At 44.0% G+C, this 14,571-nt stretch overlaps 1 protein-coding gene across 1 annotated transcript in view; it reads right to left on the bottom strand.

Annotated features, from left to right (window-relative positions):
* Positions 1-9,965, bottom strand: part of Ubxn8 (UBX domain protein 8) — a 16,683-nt gene extending 6,718 nt beyond the window's left edge. Inside the window, exons 1-4 of the mRNA XM_055593318.1 lie at positions 9,802-9,965; positions 5,650-5,772; positions 3,774-3,844; positions 2,320-2,442 (exon numbers count right to left, since the gene is read on the bottom strand). Of these exons, the coding sequence (XP_055449293.1) occupies positions 2,320-2,442; positions 3,774-3,844; positions 5,650-5,772; positions 9,802-9,889 (405 nt within the window). The 5' untranslated portion in view covers positions 9,890-9,965. The remainder of the gene's footprint in view (positions 1-2,319; positions 2,443-3,773; positions 3,845-5,649; positions 5,773-9,801) is intronic.
* Positions 9,966-14,571: the final 4,606 nt, after the last annotated feature.

The following is a 14,571-nucleotide window of genomic DNA, read 5'->3' as shown; positions in this document are numbered from 1 at the left end:
TAGATAGATAGATAGATAGATAGATAGATAGATAGATAAATAAATAAGTAAATAGGATGCATGTTCTATTGACTAAGGTGTATTCATAATGGTTACATTTTTAGCTCTGGTAGTCATTTTTAGATGAGAAAACTAAAGCATAGTCTCTTTGGACAAGAAAACATGAGGCTAAATCTACCTTTATCCAGCTGTAAGGTCTCCCCTGACTAGGAATAGCTGGCAAAGCCCCATTCATCTCGTTTCTGTTGTTGAACAATGCTGTTTTGTGTTTTGTCACAGGATCTGTGGAGTCCAGGCTGGCCTTGAAGTTTCAGCATCCCCTGCCTCTGCCTCCTAAGTACTCCATCTGACTACACACTTAAGTCTCTACAATGACAGACACAAGGAAAAAGGCCAATGGTGTCCTATCCTCCTCCCAGCAAAGGAAGCGAGGCAGTGTGAGGTGATGTGCTGTCAAGAGCTGTGCAAACTCTTGCTTGTCCTACGGCCCAGGGAACATCAGAGGCTCAGATACAAAAGGTCCCTCCTGGCATTGCAGAAACAGGCACAAGTGCTGGATACAGTCTGCAAGATGTGAAAGGAAGGCCCAGGGTTGGCGCTCTTTTGCTTCAGTGTCACCGTGGGCAGTTGTGAGTGGTGCAGCCGCCTTTACTGCGGTGACGATCCCCTCCCCTGCAGGAAATTAGCTGACTCTACAAGATGGACTTGGATGGAGCCATTTCCTAGGTCTGTGGCCAGTGTGCTATCTGGGGTGGATGGGTATTTGTTGTAGTCTCCCCAGGAGACTAGAACACACAACATGTATGTAAAGGAATCGTCATAGTATCTATCTGGTTCTATTAAACATCCAGACTTTCCAATTCAGACTCGGCCTTCAAGGTAATCACCTCTCTAAAGAGCAGAGGACTCCAGGAAGTGTAAAGGCCATTCTTTACACTGCTGCAGCGGTTTCCCTTGTCACCTCAATGCACATCTCCACAGATTGGTGAGCTGCACCTCAGAGTGCATCTCTGAAAGGAGTTCCATTACATAAAAAGGTTTGGATCCAGGGAAAGGATCCTAATAAGATGACTCATGGGGAAGATGGGAGTGAGCCTCAAGTGGAGGAAGCAGGCCACTGGAAGCCTGGAGGGATTCTGGCATATACCCTTTGCCTTCTGCAGAGCTCTGCTCTGTCTGCCCTCCAGCCACTGTGGCTGAACTTCTATGCAACCGAGCTGAAATAATCCTTTAAGTCATTCCCTAAGGCATTTTGATCACAGAGACACAAAAGCAACTAACATGCCTTACTAGAACTATTATGCCTTACTAGAACAAAAGAATTTAATGTGAGGGTATTTTTTTTTTTTTTAGTTTTTATTTATTCTTCTTTCACACAATACATCACAACCACAGTTTCACCTCCCTCCACTGCTCAGTTCCCTACTCCCAGCTCCCCTTTTCCCCAGGCCCATCCTCCTCCCCCCAAGAAAAGAGCAGGCCTCCAAGAGACATCGCTCAGTAACTGCTTCCTGGTTAGCTATTAACCTTTTAAAAACCTTTGTCGCAGGTTCTTAAATATTTCAGGTGAACTGAAATATTCACCATTTACCAGGATATAGTCACCCCTCCTTCATCAAGAAAAATACATGAGGAACACGGGGAACGGGGATGGAGATGGCAACGCCAACGAGTTCACTAGCCACGCCCAGGCTGCCTCACCGTCACTGGTTGGACTTGATGGACAGACACATCCAACTCCGCCCTAACACCATGATCTTCACAAAAACACCAGGAATCTCTTAAAACAACCACCCCAACAGCTTAACTGGTTCCTGGATTTCCGTTCTCACCACTAACCTTTTCAAAACAGTGATACTAATGACGAAGTTACTTGTGACCACTGTGAAGAGATCTGTCAGGCTGACATCCGCCTGCTGACCAGAGTGGAGCATCGTGGCACACAGTGGTGCAGGGTGGTGCAGCCCTGTGGTCCCAGCTACCCAAGAAGCTTTGGGCCAAGGAGTTGGAAACCAAGCCAGAAAACGGGGCCAGACCACATCTCAAAAGCCAAAACAAATAAAAGCAAAGCCAACCTACTAACATCTACCAACCAAAACACTAAAGAGAAGACAAAGTTAGGAGTGCTAACATGAGGGATTAGAAGACAGCTCAGTGGACAAAAATAGAAGATGCTGAACTGCTGAACACTCTATGCCTACATGGGCAACAGCACCCATATACACGAGGGCATAAAACACCCCCAACACACACATTCACACACACACACACAGGAGATAAATAATAGGATTCAAAATATAAAACCAGAGTTTTTCGAACCTCAAGTTTGTGGCCAGTGGTTAATTTCCGGGTCTCACCCGTCATTTGATAAAGGCGCTCTTCTAGTATTTTCAATTTCCTTTCCTGCTGAGGCTTCAAAACATTCTGTATATAGCTGCTGGCCTGTTCAGGAGAAAGAGTGTCATTTCTGGATGTGAGTGTTTCTACATGCTACAGAATTGAGTTATAAATCAAGAACAGGGTTAGAAACTTGCGGTGGTTTGAATGGGAATGGCCCCCACAGGCTCATACATTTAAATGCTTAGCCATTAGGGAGTGGCACTATTAGGAAGTGTGGCCGGCCTTGTTGGAGGAACTACGGCGCTGGAGGTGGACTTTGAACTTTTCAGAAGCTCAAGCTAGGCCCAGTCTCTCTCTCTCCCTGCTGCCTGCTGATCAGGATGTGGAACTCTCAGCTTCCTCCCCAGCACCATGCCTGCCTGCTTGCCGCCATGCTTCCCGCCACGATGACAACGGGCTTTGCCTCTGAACCAGTAAGCCAGCCCCAGTAAAATGTCTTCCTGTGTAAGAGTTGCTGTGGTCATAGTGTTTCATTACAGCAACAGCAACCCTAAGACTGGCTTATATTTGAATGTTTCAAATATAAACATTAGAAGCCTTAGAAGCTGTGGCCTGGTCGGAGGTGGTGTGTCATGGGGGGCGGAGCTTTGAGATTTCAAAAGTCCATGCCAGGCCCAGCATGTCTCACTCTGCCTGCTACCTCAGGATCAGGATATAAAACTCAGCTCCTGCTACAGCGTCACACTTGCTTCCTGCCATGGTGATCATGGACTAGGCCTGTTAAACGCTGTCTTTTGTAAGAGTTGCTTTGGTCATGGTGTCTTTTCACAGCAACAGAACATTGACTAAAAGTCAGAAATAACAGAAAATATTACACACATGTGAAACCAGGGTGTTCTGGGCATGGTAGCACACACGTTCAAGCTCAGCACTCAGGCAGCTGAACTAAGGCAGGAAGCTCCTGAGACTGAGGCCGACACTGGCTATAACAGTGGCCAGGGCTAGTATGACTGTCAAGAGTGGGTGAAGGCACCCACCACCATGCTGGACCATATGAGTTCAAACCCTGAGACCTACAGAGTGGAAGGAGAGAACCCATTCTCTCCACACACGGCACACAGACCCATGAATGAAGAGTAAATAAAACGTAATAAATGAGGTTTGTTTTTTTTTTTTTAATTTTAATTTTAGAAGGTCAACATTGAGCTTGGTAATCCCAGCCCTGAGGAAGGGGAGGCAGGAAGAACAGCACTCAACGCCATCCTCGCTGTAAACTCAAAGTCAGCCAACGATCCAAGGGTCCTTGTCTCAAAAAAGGAGGGAGGGGCCAATTTCATGCCTTGTGACTTAGACACCAGTAGCTATACACACAAAGACCTCTTAGCACAGACGTAAGGCAGCGCCCACTGACGCCCTCAAGGGCCGAGCCTTACCTTCTCACCCTGGGCTTCTTGTTGCCTTTTCCTCACCAGCCTTTGCCTTTTCTCGTTCTCTTCTTCTCCTTCTGAATCCAAAACATAAAGGTACTTTTCAAATCTCCAGTATCAAAGACTCAAATGCATTTTCTCTGGTTTTTTTTTTTTTTTTTTTTTTTTTGGGTTTTTCAAGACAGGGTCCTTGGCTGTCCTGGACTCACTTTGTAGACCAGGCTGGCCTCGAACTCAGAAATCCACCTGCCTTGCCATCGTGCTGGGATTATAAGCTTGCACCACCATCTTTGCTGATTTTAGCAAAGACAAGAACACTACATATTTTTCAAATAACGAAAATGAGGTAGATTCAACCAATAAAAATTAAAAGAGATTTGCATATGAAATCTATACTAAAAAACTGTTCTGAAACAATTCACTAACATATATTATTGTATATGACAACTTAATTTTTTTGGAGGTAAGAGGCTTCATAGAGAGAAGCTGGCCTGGGGAATCTTCATGTCTCAGTTTCTCCGATGCTATGATTACAGGGATGTATCACCATACCCAGCCTAAACACAGCCTAAACACAGCCTAAACCTAAGCATCAGCCTTCTGGGAAGATAACGCCAAGAACCTGCCCCATCATAAATGAGCCCCATGACTCACACTCAGGTAATGCACAGAAACAATTTAGAAGGGCAGGAACCATCAAGGGCACACTTCCATATTTATAAACAGCAGACCACGGGGGCTTCTGGCACAATGTAAGCAGCAAACCATCTTCCTTGATAGCAATGCATTTTTATTTTATTTTTTATTTATTTATTTTTCAGTGGTAAGGACTGAAGCCAGGGCACACATGCTGGTCATGCTTCTACTACTAAGGATCCCAACAAACCCTGAAAATGCAACCCACACAAAATAATGTTTTTGTTTAATAGCCACATTGAGTCATTTAAAATATAATAGATCAAACCACAGAAAATTCAAAATCTATGATTGGGAATTCCCAAAGCACCCACATTATCATGTATCATTGGGTTGGAAAATCTTTTGCGATTATGTTTTTTTGCATGGTTAATGTGAGAGAGCTAATAAATTTACACTATTGGTTGTATTTACTTATATTTTACAAGCAATAAATTACAGAGGCTTAGGGTGTAGCTTGTTTAGTAAAATGCCTGCCTTGCCACATCCTACCAGCTGTGTTGGTACATGCTTGTAATTTCAGTGGTCAGGAGGATCAGAAGTTCAAAATCATCCTCAGCTGTATAGTAAGTACCAAGCCAGCCTAGGTTATCTGAGATCCTATCTTAAAAAAAAACAAAACACATTCATTACCGGGAAGCTTTTGTTAATAACATTTAAGAACAGCTGTCAATTTTAAAAGTCATCTATTAGAAGGTCAAGTGCAATATGGTTTGCGTTTGGTTTGTTTTCTTTTGTTTTAAATCGTATACATGTGTGTTCTGCCAATCTGTATGTCTGTGTATCACATACGTGCAGTGCCCATGGAGGCTGGAAGAGGGTGTTAGGTCCCCAGGAACTAGAGTTACAGACAGCTGTGAGACACAGTGTGGGTGTTGGGAACAGAGCGCAGGGCCTCTGGAAGAGCAGCTGCTGCTCCTAACCACTGAGCCATCTTTCTATCCATGCTTTCAAAGCTTCTAAGGCTGCTGAGATAGCCAAGTGGGTAAGGACACTTACTGCCAAACCTGTGACCTTTTCGGAGGAAGGGAGAATTTCATGGCTCCCTCTTGAAATTGCACATCATAAGTAAAGGATAAAACAATTCTTATTGTAGAATAAACAAAAGAAAGAAATTAATAGAAAAGATTACTTTTTGGTTTTTGAGTAAAAAAAAAAAAAAAGGTAGCCCAAGTAGTAAACTTACCTTTCAGATGAACTTGGGGAGATTTAAAGGAGTTAAACAGGGAGGTGGTCACGGAAATGATCAAGGTGAGCAGCGCAAGCAGGAGGAATATCCGGCCACTCAGCAAAATGAGATCTTTAATCCCTTATAAAAAAAAAAAAAAAACATTTAAATTAAACATTTTTCTTTAAGAGAAAAATTCTCATGCTTGCTACTACTAATAAATGATAGATTATAGTAAATATTTAGTGTCAGAGGTGGTCTGACGTGTGTTACTGGCCCTTAAGATCTTACACCTATCTTTGTTTTGTAAACATGCCTAGAACATATCTGATTGGTTGATTAAACGGCCTATACCTGGGCAGGGCAAAATGGGGAGGCTTGGTGAAGGTTCCTGGGCTTTTGGGTTCAAGAGAGAATCACAGGAAACACAAGAACTGAAAGGGAGGAAGAAGGAGGAAGACACCAAGATGGGTTATCCTGGAGAAGAAACCACGTAGGGGCCGGAAGAAGGACTCCCAATAATGGTGTGAAAAGGGCCAGATGAAAAATAGAAGCAAGTATTTATAGGATTATGGATGGAAGATAGGACAGTTAAGGCAGATGGCATTGGATGGGTGCTAGGAGATGAATGGTGAGATTATTGAGATCCAAGGTAAATAAGGCAATTACAAAATCTAACAGGTGTCTGTGTCTTTTTATTTGTGATAGGTTAGATAATACCACTGTGATAACCTTAGGGCTAATAATAAACTCATTTTGTATTAATTACTACAACAGCTAAATGCCACAAGCTTCCTGAGTGTTTTCCTAAGCCTCCTAGGGCACTGAAATTCACCGTGATGGTTACTACCACAACAAACTGTCAAATAATTTTAGAAGAATCATCCTGTTTAGAAACACATCATATTCAGGGGCATTATAAATGAATATTAATACTAAGACTTGATTTTCTCTGAAATAAGATTAATATCATGTCAAATTCCAGTTCTGTTTCAAATAGCCATTCCGAACAAAATAACATTAGAATATTTTGAAGTATTTGTTATTTGGGGCACTTGGGTGGGGCACAGCGCACCCCTCACTGCACAAGAGGTCAGAGGACAATTTGCAAAAATCAATTCTTTCTCACTACCTCATGGGTTCCCAGAATCCAACTCCAGTCATTAAGCTCAGCAGTAGGCACCATTCTTAGTAGGGCATCTTGCCAGCCCAAAATGTCATTTGCTTATTTACTCATTTGGTACTGGGACTCACTCACCAGCCTTCCAAGAACCGTTTTCTCTACTGAGCTATACCCTCCTTCCAGTCCCTGAAACATCAAATTTCCTCCTCAAGATTGTGCCACAGTGCGTTTTTCTACCTCCCAGCTCTTACTCAGTCATGTTTATCAGTACTTCTTATACTGTTCTGAGAGCCCAGGTGAAGATTCAGTTGCCAAAATGAAAAGAGCATCAACCAGGTGTGGTATCCTAAACCTTTGATCCCAGCACTCAGAGAGGCAGAGGTGGGCTGATCTGTGAGTTCCAGGACAGCAAGGGCTACACAGAGAAAACCTGTCTCAAAACACCAAAAACTTAAAAAACAAAAAACTGACTGTTAATCTGGTAACACAACTTGCTAAATGTGGAAGGAAGAGATGTACAGTAGGACTAAAATTTATCCTGAGTTTTTGAGGGGTTTGCTGTTCTTTTGTTTAGTGCTAAAATCTGATTCAGAATGCACTTCATTTTTATTTTTAAAACTTGGCAGATACAGAAGAACCATCTTACCCAGGTAATAAGATCTAGGTCCAAGTGGCTTTCTGGCCAAAGCTTATTTAAGGAAGGAATCACAAAAATGTGGACTATCAGTATCCATTAAGTATGCTCCACTGGTAAGCTAATGAATTAGCATTACAGCTGTTGCACCAGAGTATCATTTCTAAAACAGACTTCAATATTGTTAACAGATTAGCAAGAAACCAATGGGGTGGGGGGTAAGGTGTGGAAAAGTAAGCCCACCACCACCTCACAGCAAAGGACTGTGGCCGTTAAGTGAAATTCTCAAAAGTAGGCACTGCTGCCTGAAGGCCAGCTCCATTTTCTCCAACTTGGCTTAGTTTTCTTAAACACTGGGATAAGGTTTAGGAACATAAGCACAAATCTGAAGTGGTATCTCCCTCAACAAGTTCCTTAGGTGAGTGTTGAAAGGAAGCAGCTTTTTTTTTTTTTTTTTTTCCTGTATAGCCGTGGCTGGCCTGGACTTTTCTGCTTTGTAGATTAGGCTGGCCTTGAACTCAGAGATCTACCTGCCTCTGCCTCCCCAAGTGCTGTGATTAAAGGCGCGCACTACCAGGCCTGCTTTATTTTTTTTAATAATTATTTTTATTTTATGTACATTGTTTTGACTGCATGTATCTCTGTGAGGGTGTCAGATCCCCTGGAACAGGAGTTTACAGACAGTTGTGAGCTGCCATGTGGTTGCTGGGAATTAAACCAGAGTCCTCTGGAAGCGCAGTCAGTGCTCTTAACTTCTAAGCCATCTCTCCTGTACCCAGAATGATCCTTTAAAGACCTCTAGGTTGGCCAGGCATGCTGCCACTGTCATCTCAGGACCTTGGAAGCCTAAAGCAGGACATTTGCTTCAAGTTGCAGGCCAACTAAGCTAGTTAAAGACTTGAAACACACACACACACACACACACACACACACAAAGAAAAATCATGTAGGGTGTTAGGAGGAAAACCTATTACAACAGTGACCCACACGCCTTTAATCCCAGCACTAGGGAGGCAGAGGCAGGTGGATCTCTGTGAGTTCAAGGCCAACCTAGTCTATAAAGGGAGTTCCAGGATAGTAAGGGCTGTCACAGAGAAACCCTGTCTAGAAAAACAAAACAAGACAAAGGAAATAAAAAACCACCTCCAAGAAGCCACTCACTCTCAAATGTAGGGGAAGGCTTTGTGTTTGGTTTGTTTTCTTTATGATCTATTTAATTTACATATATGAATGCTCTGCATGTGCTCCTGCAAGCCGGAAAAGGTATCAGATCCCAGTAGATGGTTAGGAGCCACCATGTGGTTGCTGGGAATTGATCTCAGGACCTACTGGAAGAGCAAACAGTGCTCTTAACCACTGAGCCATCTCTCCAGCTCAGTTTTAGTAGCAATGCAAACTCAAGTATACCCAAAGAAGCCTCCCCTTACGTTGTATATAAGTTGTACATTCTACGAGTGACTGATAAGCATTTTTTAGACTGTGGAGTGGTTCGAATGTTGCGCAGGTCCAGAGGCTAATCACAAATTATCCTGGGCTAGCTTTAAACCCGCGCACACACACACTCACTGTTCACTTCTATACCCTGTGACTATCACGTGTAACCTACGGACTATATTAACTTAGCCCACAGCCTTTCACCAACCCAAAAGCTCGGAAAGTTGACAGCATCTGAGGCCTCTGGAAGAGGTTTCCCTACACGTTGCTCTAACCCATCTCCACGATATAACTGTATGTATATTTGAAGTGTTTATGACGTTCTTTGCTGTTACTACCATATCTTTATGGAACCGTGGAACACGCAATTCAAGGTACCCTAAATCTGTACTCCCAGATCATGGACATTCATATTTGACTCCAAAATAAACTGTCAGCCCTTTGGGATGAGAGCTGTTGTTTATGCTAACAGTACCTCCAAGTCCTTACGGCACTAGTGGAGACCGAGACTGCGAACACTAATATCTGACTTAAGAGTAAGGCTTCAGTAAATGCTATTCAGAGACTCCCTTTGTCTCATTCCTCGATCTAGCCACAAAGGCCTTCCCTTGAAACATTCACCTGTGCTCCATCCTCTCTTCCAGGCGATGGCTTCTTGAGTTTAAGGGTCAGTCTCTACGCTCTAAAGGCCCTCATACTATCAGCCTATTTGTTTCCGGCTCTCATCACTTCTTGAAACAGATTAGTTCTTATCTGTCCCGCACTTCTCACTCCGGCCCCTTTCTAAGCAGAACCTGGCCAAAGCCCAAAAGAACTTTTCCCGCGAAATGGAGGCGGCTCCGGAAGGGGGAGGGCGCGATGGACTCTGGGAATTGTAGTCAAAAGCGCTCGGAGGCGCCATGGCCAGGAAGAAACTGCATGCCCCACTTAGGTGAAAACACCGCAGCTGCGATCATCGAGAAGGCAAGGCAACACTTACCGAGACTCGGGATCCCGCGCCGGAGCTCCAGACACAAGAGAGGGAGAGCAGAGAGCAAGAAAATGCCAACGACGCCACGAGAAGCCATGGTGCGAAAGACCCGCCGGGCGCAGTGCCCGCCCCTTCCGGTCGTGTCTTCCGCCAGCTCGGAGCGGAGTCCTTGAGCTGTGAGGAGTGTGGGAGAGGATGTCAGGCCCTTAAGGCTGGGACGTGGGCCCGAATGAGATAAGCCCACAGTCCTTCCTCAGACGGCGCGGCTTGTCAGCTTTGGCTGGGAAGGTCCAGGGAGGCGCCTGTCCTGTGGATTCGGTGGTCGCGATGACTGTGGATTGACTGTGCGGGTCTAAAACATGGCGCTCTGAAGAGTGAAGTGACTGAAAGAGGGCAGTTGACCCTGCGAGGCCCCGTGGCCTTGTGGCATTTGGGGGTGACTGGGCTTTTGGTTCTTAGCTTACTAGTTACGAAGCATTTTCTTTCCCTAACAAGTCCTGTGGGAAGCTTAAAAGTGGGGCCTACTGCCAAGTACCTCTTCCCGTCCCACACCCCCGTGGAGATACCTTAGACCTGCTCCCCCTTACTCATCTCCCGGACAGTTTGCCTACACATGTCACTGTTATGACTTAGCCTTGGCCTCACAGTTCTGTGACTTCATTGTCACTCCATGACTCACCTCCGGTAACTTGCAGCTCAGCTACGGAGGGCCTCCCCACCGACAAGATACCCAACCTTGCAAATTCCAAAACCTCAGTACTTGCAGTCACTCTTCAGTTTAGCTCAAGTACCGTTTATTATGTCACACAACTTGGCCTGGTTCTATAGAGCTCAGAGATTCTAGTATGTGTAAGTTACTGAATTGTCCTGAACAAACCCAGCTCGGGGCTAGACGCTTTGCACAGAGACATTATGACGTCTGGTGCCATGGGAGGAATGTGTGTATACGGTGCTATATAGCCATATTCTGCAGTCTGGAGAAGTATTTTCTGAGGAATTAATGCCTAACTTGTGAAGGTTAGGAATCTGGACTGGGTACACCTTTAATCCCAGTATTAAAGGGGAGGCAGCGGCAAGTGGATTTCTTGAGATCGAGGCCAACGTGGTCTACATTGTTCTAGGCCATCCAGGCAGACATGTTGAGACATGGTCTTAAAAATGGAATGAAGGGCTGGAGAGATGGCTCAGAGTTAAGCGCATTGGCTGTTCTTCCAAAAATCCTGAGTTCGATTCCCAGCAACCACGTGGTGGCTCACAAACATCTGTAATGAGATCTGGTGCCTTCTTCTGGCACGCAGGCATACATGCAGACAGAACTTTGTATAAATAATTTTTTTTTAATCTTAAAAAAAAATGGAATGAGGCCAGCAGGCAGTGGTGGCATGCACCTTGCCTTTAATCCTAGCACTCTGGAAGAAGCAGATGGATCTGAGTTCAAGGCCAGCCTGGTCTACATAGTAAGTTCCAGGACATCCAGGGCTACCCAGAAATCCTGTCTTGAAAAACCAAAAAAAAAAAAAAAAAAGAAAAAGAAAAAGAAAAAAAATACAGCGTTAGGCTGGGACACAATCCAGGAGGTCCCTGCTCTTCTCTTCTGAGCAGGCACCCTGGATTGCAAAAGCAGGCTCCTAATTCTGGATTCCAAAGTGACCATTGGACCTAGGACCCCCTACCTCTCCATAATGCCCTAAACTCACTTCATAAGACTATAAACCCAGTACCTTACCATCACATCACCACTCCCTCTCCTCTCCTTAAAGAAGCCCCTACCTCAGCCCAGGAGAAACTTCCCTGAACTCTTGTGAGATCAGGAAACCCCAAAGAAGAGGAGGCAGAAAATAGAAGGGCCACGGGGTGATGAAGGGCACCAAGAAAACAAGACCCTTTAAATACGTTTTTTTTTTTTTTAAATTGATAAACATAAGAACTCAAAGAACTGAGGCAGCATGCACAGGGCCTGCAAGGGTCTGCACCTGATGGGATCCTAGAGCCGAAAGGAGACGTGGTCACAAATCTCCATCCCCCAGCCCAGATGCTATCTCCAGTTGATAACCACTTTCAAATAAAAATTTATTCTCCAAGGGAAGCTCACTGAGAAAACTAAACTACTTGTAAGGGTAGGCCAAAGGCCCACAGTAGATGGCCAACAGAAAATGGACTCAGCCGCATCTTTAGAGTTTTATTCTCTCAATGTCATGTCAGGGATTTTCCTTTTTTATTTTTTTATTTTATATGTTTGTTTCAGGTTTTTTTTTTTTGTTTTTTGTTTTGCTTTGTTTTGTTTTTGAGACGGTGTTTACTCTGTTACACAGAGCCCTGGCTGTCTTGGACTCTCTTTATAGACCAGGCTGGCCTAGAACTCACAGAGATCCACCTGCCTCTGCCTCCTGAGCACTGGGATTAAAGGCATATGTGAACACTGCCCAGCCAAGTTTCTTAATTTAGGCATATAATCATACTCTGACACGATCTCATCAGTACCTCCAAGAAAAGGTCAAAGCTGTTTCTAGAGAGTTCTGTCAGTTGGAGTTGTTTAAAGTGACCTTTTCAGGGTGGAGCTCTGGTTGTTCATGGTATAACAGTTTGAGACCAACAAGGCAAAGAAGTAGAAGTCAGATTTCCCACTCCCTTTTGGTTTGTTAGGGATTGAACCCAGGCCTGAACTACATCCCTAGCTCTGTCCATTTTTTTATTAGAACAGATTTATGGAATTGGCCAATTAAGTTCAATCTCTTACTGTTGGAAAAGGAAGAGTTTTTGGTGAGCAACCCACCCTTCAGATAAATGAATTATCAGGAAGTTGCTAAGTTCACAGCACTGATTTACAGTCTGTCTTGTTGGTAAAAACTTCCTGGAACAAACACTAAAGCTAAAGTGGTTGATATAGTGATCTTTAATCTTAGCAGTGATAAGTAAGTTATGGGCCACAGATATAATAAAAATCTTTGGAAACACCCTAATTTTAGTATATGTGGAGAGGTTCTTTGGAGAGGAAAAGAAATCGGGACCTCATGTGCACTATTCAGACACTTCAACTTGACATGTTGGATTAAAGGTATGTTTGTTTTTCAAGACAGGGTTTCTCAGTATAGTTCTGGCTATCCTGGAACTCATTCTGCAGGCCAGGCTGACCTGGCACTCAGAGATACTCTTGCCTCCCTGAGTGCTGGGATTAAAGGCATGTGCCACTACCAACTGCCAACACATTTTAAGTTTACATAAATCACATATTTAACCAGGCCTGGTTGTGTGGACTTGCAATTCCAGGTACTCTGGCCCAGGTCAGCCTGAGTTGTATTAAGTCTCTATATCAAAATACATGCATATGCTAGACATAGAGGCACAGAACTTTAATTCCAGCCCTCAGGAGGTAGAAGCAGACAGATCCCTGTTGAGTTTGAGGCCAGCAGCCTGGTCTACAGAGTGAACTGCTGGACTGCCAGGGCCGCATAGTGAGACCCTATCTGGGGGGGAGGGAGGACAAACACACACACACATACACACACACACACACACACACACGTGAGGAGAAAGGAGAAAAAGGAAATGGCAAAGAGTGGGTAAATTCCGCTCACTCTGATGATGACCATGCAAAATCTTCAAAATGTCATGGAATTGCAAGAAATGATAGGTTAAGGGGGAGCTAAAATGGAGAATGTGTTGAAGGTTCTTTTAAGATGCAGGAAAACCTCCCACTCTGAAAGTCTGCTCTTCTTGACCAGCAGGAACGAGCTGAGATTTCTTGTCTGGAAAGACAGAGCTCTGTCAGCTGAAGCCCAGGGTAGATTCGATGGCCCAACCTTTGTTTACAGCTCTGCCAGTAAAGACTTGAATGCTGCCAAGCCCGATGATCTGAGTTTAACCCCCAGAACACATGGAGGAAGGAGAATGCAGCTCCCAAATGTCCTCCTACTCCCACACATTTACACATGGGTGTGCATGCACACGCTGAAAATAAAAGGAGTCAAAAACTTAAGAGTTTAACAAAAAGTTAAGAGCCTGATGAGTATTAATTGTTTTTACTGTTTCATAGTTTCCAGTACTTTTCCTTTATGCTAGAATTTTCCCACAATGATAAAAAATAATTATGTACTTATTTAAATATTGCCCTATCATGCAGCCGCATCCCTGACCTCCCTGGCTGCCCCATCCTGTTCTCTAGGGGATGGCCACAGAAGGCACGTAATTCAACAGTGCTGGAAGCTTTAGGGGAGACAGAGAAAGCGGGAGCCCACAGAGCTCCAAAGGGCTAAGAATACTTTTTAAAAAGCATCATGAAAATGATTAGGGAACAACAGAGCACAGAATGTATTTTCCCTTCTTAGTATTTTGTTTCATAACTTTTCTCATGTTACTGGTTAGAGCTGTGCTGCACACACAGTAAAGTACTTTGATCGGACTAAAAAAAAATGCCCTACTCTTAGGTAGGCAGAACTATCTCTGTTTAGTTACCACTGTATTTTTAATGCTTCAAAGAATCACTAGTTCCACTTTTTTCCCCTTTGAGACAGGATTTCTCTGTTAGCCATGGCTGTTTTGGAACTCTATAGACTGAATGACCTGGTTGGCCTCAGTATCAGATCTGTCTGCCTCTGCTTCCCAAGTGCTAAGATTAAAGGGATACACTAGACCTCGCTGAATCACTAGATCTAAATGGACAAATGGAAGATTTTGTTCAGTGAATATTTACATGTATACTATGAAGGTACATTATTCCCAGGAGAGAGGCAAAAAAGAAGAGTGGGAGCAAGATATCAAGCCTAAAGATTCAGTCTTTTT

The sequence above is a fragment of the Psammomys obesus genome, unplaced genomic scaffold (genome assembly GCF_907164565.1).
Source record: "Psammomys obesus unplaced genomic scaffold, mPsaObe1.curated_primary_1811, whole genome shotgun sequence".
NCBI classification, from domain to species: Eukaryota; Metazoa; Chordata; class Mammalia; order Rodentia; family Muridae; genus Psammomys; species Psammomys obesus.
The sequence above is the reverse complement of the archived record's forward strand: the minus strand, read 5'-3'. Positions and strand labels throughout refer to the sequence as shown.